Source organism: Perna viridis, chromosome 3, assembly GCF_037379345.1.
Source record: "Perna viridis isolate PV_CMFRI_1.1 ecotype Kerala chromosome 3, ASM3737934v1, whole genome shotgun sequence".
In the NCBI taxonomy this organism is placed as follows: Eukaryota; Metazoa; Mollusca; class Bivalvia; order Mytilida; family Mytilidae; genus Perna; species Perna viridis.
The window spans coordinates 26265996-26274530 of record NC_142447.1 but is presented as its reverse complement, the minus strand read 5'-3'; the positions used below and the strand labels follow the sequence as shown (position 1 = coordinate 26274530).

At 29.5% G+C, this 8535-nt stretch overlaps 1 protein-coding gene across 1 annotated transcript; it reads left to right on the top strand.

Moving 5' to 3' along the window:
- The first annotated feature begins 3310 nt into the window (after nt 1–3310).
- On the top strand, nt 3311–7956 carry LOC148621628 (ventral anterior homeobox 1-like). Its single transcript, XM_088576201.1, has 3 exons — nt 3311–3578; nt 6621–6808; nt 7372–7956. Exons 1-3 carry the CDS (start codon nt 3476–3478, stop codon nt 7570–7572), a joined length of 492 nt encoding a protein of 163 aa, XP_088432327.1. The 5' UTR covers nt 3311–3475; the 3' UTR covers nt 7573–7956.
- The last annotated feature ends 579 nt before the right edge of the window (nt 7957–8535 follow it).

Here is an 8535-nt window from a genome sequence, read left to right as displayed (position 1 = left end):
ACAATCCTTAAAAGTGTCATCATTAAAAGTAGTGACAAAAGAATACAAAAAAAACCATACAAGTCAACAACAATAACAACAACTACGGTAATAATAATGATAATACATAAGAAAAAAAATACCAGCTTTAATCAAAATCAAAAGTTTCCATCTGTTGTCTATCAGTACTTAAGTCTCTCTAATTAGACTTCATCAGCTCCGACCTGTGAACACTCATTTATAGATTTATTAACCATATTTTGGCTAATGAAGTATTCATTAATCAGCTCGGTGGGTGTAAGGACGCCAATGATGTTATTTAGATAGAAAATGCGCCTAAAAATCTGGCCTTTATTGGAAACATTGCGTTCCATTGTAAATGGAAGAATAATAAAGGGAACCAAGATTCTAGCGAAAATCATAAGACTGTAATCCAGATACAAAGACCATACATGGAAAAAAGACAGTCACAACAAAGAATATAAAGTAACTAAAATAATATATACAAAGGAAGAAAAGTAAATGATCAACTCGGAATCCACTAAAAACTGGGAGCATGGACCTGGTGTACCGGTAGAGTAAACGTCCACTGCTTTTCTAGAAACACCCACCGCCATCTAGTTGCTCATAAAAAGTCCGGGTAGACGGAATAGGAAAGTAAAACTATGACACGTTGAACAAATCAATTTTCATGGTGCATATGGAACAGAAGTGTTTAGTAAGTTGAATAAATGTTCACAATAAATTTTTGTTTAAACTAATTTTGACAGGTGAACAAAATTATGATTTCACAACTACATCATAATGATTTTCCTTCCTCACCAAAGGTTTTTTTTTAAAATATTGAATTGAAACATGTTATACTGCTTTTGTGTTGTTGTTGTTAAGTTAGTATAAAAAGTTCACTCAGATTGAACATTTTATACAAATATCGTACCCTTCATGTAAATATGATAAGATAAAAGGCAGGTTGCTTGTAGATGCTAACGTTTTTAAAAAATAAAGAAAAATAAAGAGGTGCACGTGAACTCTTGAATATTCCTTCAATTATTACAATTCGAGCAACAGCAAGAACTGAGATTACAATCTGTCGTCAAGGAAAGTCGAAAAAGAAGGAGAAAAGTACAAGCTATTCGTAGATTTATGTTTGGCGAGCAATCGTGGGTCATAACGAAATTTATGATCATTTTACATGAAAAGAAAAGTGTATAAAGTACGTAACTTGCTAGTGGGCGATGAGAGTATATAGTCATTGTCAGGACCTATATTACGTACTTTACATTCCAAAAAATCGCAACAAGATATTATATAATATCAAGTCAGAACAAATGAAACATTTGACAATCATAGAATTTACGTGCACAGATATCAAAGATACTATATCATAAACGAATGTGTTAGTCGGGAAGAATGACAAATATGATGTGCTATTTGATACTATGTATAAGTAAAGTTCTATACTACGAATATCACATTAGAGAAACTTTGTTCTGATACTCCTCTGTGAGAGAACAAAATATCACTGAAATAATTGAAAAAAAAAATCAAGAAAATTTCAGTTGAACTAAGATCGAGGATTATAAATACAATTGAAATATACAATTGATATCCTGATATCTTATTCAATATTCACATAAACTAAATTGTAGAGTTTTCATGATGTCCAAACCATAGTCTAATAAAAATGTGATTTCGTTTCTTGTGAATCATACAAATTGATTTTTAAATATTCAGTAAAATTAAAGGCTTAACTGTTTTCAGTTTGTCATAAAAATACGTACCGTTGGTTAAACAAAAAATGGTATGAAATTAAAATATTTTCTTCGGTGGCGTCTCGTAAACTTTTGATGTAAAATTTTAATTAATCAGAATGTTAGTAAGGTTCGCAGTGCTGTCCGATTCTGTGTTATGTATTGAAGTTTGTTTTTGTAAGTTAACATTATTTATTTCTTTTTAACTTTTTCGTTTATTTGACACATTGGTACTTCTATTTCACATGTATGGAAGATCTGTATGTTTTGTTTTTACATTGAACGAAGGTTTTGATATCAACTGTATATTGTTTGGTAGGAGTTTCTTTACAGTTCGATGGAATAAACGAAATTTCTTCCGCGAGTGTGGAGGATTAAATTACTTGATAGAAGAAAAATACGTAATCGAAATTACTGAGCACAAGAAAGGGCATAAACTTTTTAATTCACTATAAATGAAAAATGCTAAAAATAAACTTTGACATTGACCAATAACAAATGCAAAACAAATACCGATACCAATAGTACAAGACTAATGACATTAGAAAATACGAAGAAAGTGTGCTTGCCTCCGGAAACCGTAAAATACTATTGTTGTATACACTGTCAGTGTAAGTATCAAGTTATTGACAGTATCCACAGGATATTATCTGGCTACATATAACTGAAATTGCTACAAAAACGTGTTTTAATAACACGTCTGTAGTCAATATGTACGTCATTGTGAAAATAACAATCGCTCTGTTAGATATAGCATACATGGTTTGTATATAAAAATACCATTTTACGAAGGAGATAATCCAGACCTTATTTGCACTATATTTAGAAAACTAAGTCAAGTTATAGGGGGGAAGAAATCCGGATCATATCAAGGGTAAGCATCAAAACGTATAATGGCGACCATTACTAACAGTGGGAAAAAATGCACAAATCCACAAACACTCATCAAAATCTTATATAAAGTTTACATGAATAGAAAGTTTCAGGCTAGATAAAATACCACTATTTATTTATCTTTTTTTCTGTTTGTTTCCTTAGAGAACTGTTGTCATTTGTGTCGATTTTTTCCTCGGTTTATAGCTATTCATTGATGCAAATATAATAACATACTTTTTACTTAACCTCAAGACAAAGAATAAAATATTGTATTGAATGAGTATGTGCTTAGGGCTTAAAATGAGCCTATAAAGAGTTGAATTCTAGTTTTACCTTTTGAAAGGAAAACCGTTTTACTTTTCAAACAAATAATCAACCAAACATGAGTGATTGTCAAGTACCATAGCCTTTATTCACTTAATCATGCAAATGTTAAATAACTCCATATAAAAGTAGGCGGAATGTGTTATTGTGTGAAACATAAAGAAAATAGAAAGTATCAGATTATTAAGGAGGGATCGAGAGACTGACACATTTAACATAATCAGAAGACCTCCTACAAACCTTGTCAAACTGATTCTAATCTTAATTGTCAATTAATTGGGGTGAAAATTGCAAATCTTTGAATATCGAATTGATTTTCTTTAAAGTGTTTAGATCCACCAAAATAGGGAAGTTGTAGGTTTTAGTGTCATGTAGAACAATTCAATTAGACGTACGGTCACACTTTTTGGGGCTTCAAACAGTCAATTGTTAGTTTCAAGAGCGAACCATGTGTGTACTTCAAAGTCTTCAAAAAATCTAATGATTTTTAAAGTTTGAAGTACAGTAGATTGGATGCTTTTAAATATAAAAAAAAACATATCAAAATGGACAAAGGAAAAAGAATCCCAGAAGAATCATCATTTGAGAGGGAAATGGAGCACTGCAGATCACATTATCCTGACTATTGTAAAACTATTACCGTTAAAGGTAGGTCAAATGATAGAAACTTTCGCTGTGTTAATGGAACTCTCTGTTTTCTTGAATCATCATTTGCCTTGAACTGAGAAGGGTTATCCTAGAAAGTCATATTAAAGAGTGGATGATCGATATAAATATGACGAACAAATAAAGGATACTCTAAATCTAACTTATGTAAGATAAATTCAATCTCTCGTTTACTATTATCATCAAAATGGCAACATGCATATTGCATAAGGAAACAAGTTTCAAAGAAACGCAACGCTGAAAAAGTAATAAAAAATGTATAGTTTAACTTAATATAAAATAAAACGATAAATAAAAAACATGGTATATAAGATTCATTTATATAAAAATGAAGTTGTATATAGAGGAAATTCTATGTAATAGAAAAAGGAGCAGATATGGTAAATCGCAAAAATTCACCATCGTATATCCTTTATAAAAATAGTAAATTCTTTCAAAGTCATTTCATTTACAACAAGAATGGTATAAAATTAAGATTGAGGAAACAGCGTAGTTTTGAAAAAAAAAACAAAAAAACAAATTCAAATCAGATTTAAAAATTAAAATTAAAAGACGATTAGGATCAAGTTTACAAAGCTTAAGACATTACTTTTCGGGTGTTTTCTCTCTTTTTCGGAAATATTTTTTTCTACAAAAATAAGACGCACTTTCTCACACATTTACAGTTAGTAAACTATTAATGGATTAAACAGTTTTTAAGTGCAATGTTCTGATGTTAACTCACGATAAAAGCATTAAAGCAGCTGATGTGTAAATTTTAATATTTTCTTGGTTGTTTTAAAAGCTTTATGAAGTTTAGAACTGAAATACAAAATACAAAAATAGATGAAATAATAGCTAATTTAAAGATATTTGAAGCAATAAAGAAACAACCATTATTAGTTAATGCATGGAAAAAATCAAAGATTCATTTCAAGTTTAGTAAGTGATAAATTCGCCATTTAAAAAGGTTTGTAAATGTATAAAAACAGAAAAGGTAGTTTTTATTTGTTAGAAACCTAATGCAGTGAATAATACATATGGACGGACACTAAACACGTAGAACTTTATCCAATAAGCAATACAATCCGAAATGTCACTTATAGTGCATCTATAAAAGATGAAAATGACTCAAAATTTCTTTATGTTTTAAATGAATGAATGGTTGTTTTCACTTCTTGTGTTTTTGTGTTACAACTTTTATACATTTTTCCATTGACGATAATACAAAAGATCCTATATGAAATTGCTTTACCTTATTGATGTTATATATTGTTTACTTGATATTAGGTAAGTTTCATGTACATTTGAGCTGCATTTTATGGATATTTATTTTAAAAGATCTCAACTTCGCATTTTCTACTTTAACAGATCTGACATTTTGTTAAAATTAGGATACATTATAATATCAAGACGGAACAAACCGGAGAACTTTAATAAGTACCACTCAAGTACTTTTATTCATTGTAATAATAATTGGATCAAATTCTTGTCTGCTTCAAGTGGTTTGTACTAGAAAGTTTGGAGACATACCGCGGAGTAACTATTTTCATCGATTAACTCAGTCCACTAGAAGCATAATATTTATTCTTTGAGATTAAGCTGTTTCAAACAAAAATCCACGATATTTGGTAAAGCCAGATAAATGTTTAATTTTAGCTGTACTTTAAATCAAATCGTTTTATGAAATAACATCAATCGGAAATATGAAAATTCAATAGCACGTAAAAATGTTACCAGAAAATACCCTCTTATTTTAAAGTATTACAAGAGCAAGCATTCAAAAACAATACTTCCCGATTTATAGTTGATACATAAAATAGTCCTTCAAAAACAAATTTGAAAAAACTTGAATGAATAAATGCACTATAGTATACATGGAAACACCATAGAAATGTCATTACCAATCAAATTGGGTTTAAAATAAGATGTATTCGCGATATGCGCCCATAGTTGGTGGCATAAAAAGGGAGAGTACATTGTTCCAATTAAAATAAAAACGATGATAATTACTCACATCGCCATCAAATTTCAAATAAAAATAGCTTTAGTTGTTCAGTCGTAAACAAAACCTGTCAATTATCATAATACCATCATTTTAATGCCAAAGGTTTGACTAATCTAAATATTTAATAAATAATAAACCATTTTTATATGTATCTTATTTCACATAATTAAGAAGATCTCTGTCTCCGCTGTGAACCATTGATACGATGAATGAATAGGTAACTTTAGAAACGGTCATACGAACCTTTAATTTAGGGTGAGTAGATTGGCGTTTAGATAGCATTAAATAGCATTACTATATCAATGTTAATAATTAATCTCCCAGTGTGAGGCAAAAATCAAATTCAATTTATCGGATTGATGCAATGACAATGTATAATGCTTATAAAAAAGACCTTACCGCAAATTGAGTTAATAAATATTTGAATTGGTCTCTGTACAAAATATATACAACTTTCGTTTTACAATCCCATGTGAAATAGAAAAGCAAGCAAATGCGTGTTGCGGGTGATGAACTTTTCAAATACAATTATTTATATAGATATAGTATAAGTATATACAGTATTTAAAAGCTAAAGACGGTAAGTGAGGTGTAAACTGAAGCAAAAGGGTGGAGCCAACATAGCTTATTAACTTAGGAGAGATCAATGAAATATTTAAAATATCTATAAACATAACAGTGATTGTCGAACCACTAAGCTACTAAAAAACCAAAACTCTAACGTTCGTGGACAAATTAACAAAAAAACAAAACAAAACAACAACAAAACTTCTCTCATTGTGATGATTTAACAGACTATTTGTGTAAAATAATATACTGACAATTGAAACTGAATGTAAATACATGTATTACAAAATCACAAGTTTCGTCGTATAAATGCATGTAAACAAATTCCAAATTGTACAGAAAAGGTATTGATTTGACACTACCATAACGATGGAAAGATTAATAATATTGAATACAACTAGTCTCCTACCAGAACATTTAAACATGATGTATTATTATCGATCTTTTTTCTTGTAAATGTACAATTGCAGATTCAAATGGTTCTCTAAAAGAACTAGTATTCCCAAAAGCTTTAGATCTAGATAGGCCTAAGAGAGCAAGAACAACGTTTTCGCCAGAACAACTGTACCATCTAGAGAGAGAATTCCAACGAAATCAGTACATGGTTGGAAAAGAAAGAAGTCAGTTAGCTCGAGACCTTGGACTTTCAGAAACTCAGGTCAGAAATAATCGTTATGAAGATCAGTTAATAAGACGAAATTTATGTGTAAGGGGACTAAGTTGAATACATTGATATTTATGTGCTTTCTATATGCCTATTACAGTTTTACATTAACTAGGGTTTATTTTACTATAATATACTATATACTACGTCAAATCCGATGAAAAAAAGCTTTTCATTTTTTCAAACAAGTTCAAAATAATTTCAAGGTTCAAAAAGTGAAAAAGGTTATTACATACCCTTTACATGTAAAATGATATTTATTTTAACAAAACAGTAAATGATATTGACTAATTTCATTAGAGAATAAGAATGTAAATCTTGTGTATTTCATTTTTTTTAACTGGTCAGAAACTTGCAGATTTCGGAATTTCTCGTATGACGAAAGAGGAAGTGTAGTATCGAACAAGTCACCTTTCGATAACTATTTTTAAAACAATGGATACTATGGAATCATTAAACAAATTGTTTTTGATTTTATTAACAATATGACAATTAACTTTTTTGTTCATTTGGATAAAATATTTTTGCGCTATATACATTTTTCTTATCCATTCCAGGTGAAAGTGTGGTTTCAAAACAGAAGAACAAAATATAAAAGAGACAGATCACGTGAAGCAGAAATAAAAGACGCTAACTCCGAAAAAGTGGCAGCATGTAATTTATTAAAACTGTTACAACCTCAACCAGTGACACAAAGTTTGACAGTTTCTCCATACATGTACCATTATGGTTCTTATTTGGATAACCATATGGAATAAGACAGTTTGAACATGTTAGCCTTCCTAAAAATTTTACAGAGTATGATTCTTGGAATAGAATATCATGGTACAAGTAGAAGTTCCATTTGGATCAAAATAATTACAAGGATTATGGGAAGCATCTACCTATGATTCATTGGTGGAGAAATGTGGAAATTGTAAAGAAAGGACAATAATAAGGAAACCTCTGTCACTAAATGCAATTTTCTTTTGACTTGTATAGAAACAAAACTATTTTTCTTTATTACAAATTGCATGTATCCACCTGACAAAGGGCAAGTTCTGTAATTTTTTTTCATACAATGTATATTTTATTTTTTTTTCATTAACAAGTATAAATATGGCAGCAAAATAATTATGCAACTAAAAATAAGCTTTTTTGAATTCATCTTTTTAATGTTTTTATTGTACATGTAGCTTTGTCTACTCACTGGTTTACATTATTTAATGTTTACAGTTGCACTCTAAACAGTATTTGTAGATGGTTGCCATAGAAACAAAAAAAGTAATACTGTGTATGTGTTGAGGGCCCCTAGACATATACAATACTGCTTATGTAGCTGGAAGTGTTTGTTCTAACACTCAGGAACAATATATATAGCTCATACCATCACAAGAAAAATGTGGAAGTTTTATTAAAATCAAGTTTGTCATGAGAACATAAGATATAAACTTTGAAAAAAAAACATTCACACATGTAGTACATCCTTGTGGTATATCAACAAATAATGATAAAGATATAGTAGTAAAAAATGACTAACCTTTATCATTTAAAATACAACCTTAACACACTCAGGAGGAAACACATCTTAATGACATTACACTTATGAAACAAATTTGCGCAAACACACTGATAAATTTTTTTAAATTTTATAATAACACAAAAATTAAGAACTTTTCACATTATTCATAAGGTTCATATTCAAGGATCAAAACTATTTACAGTACATTTTAATACCAATA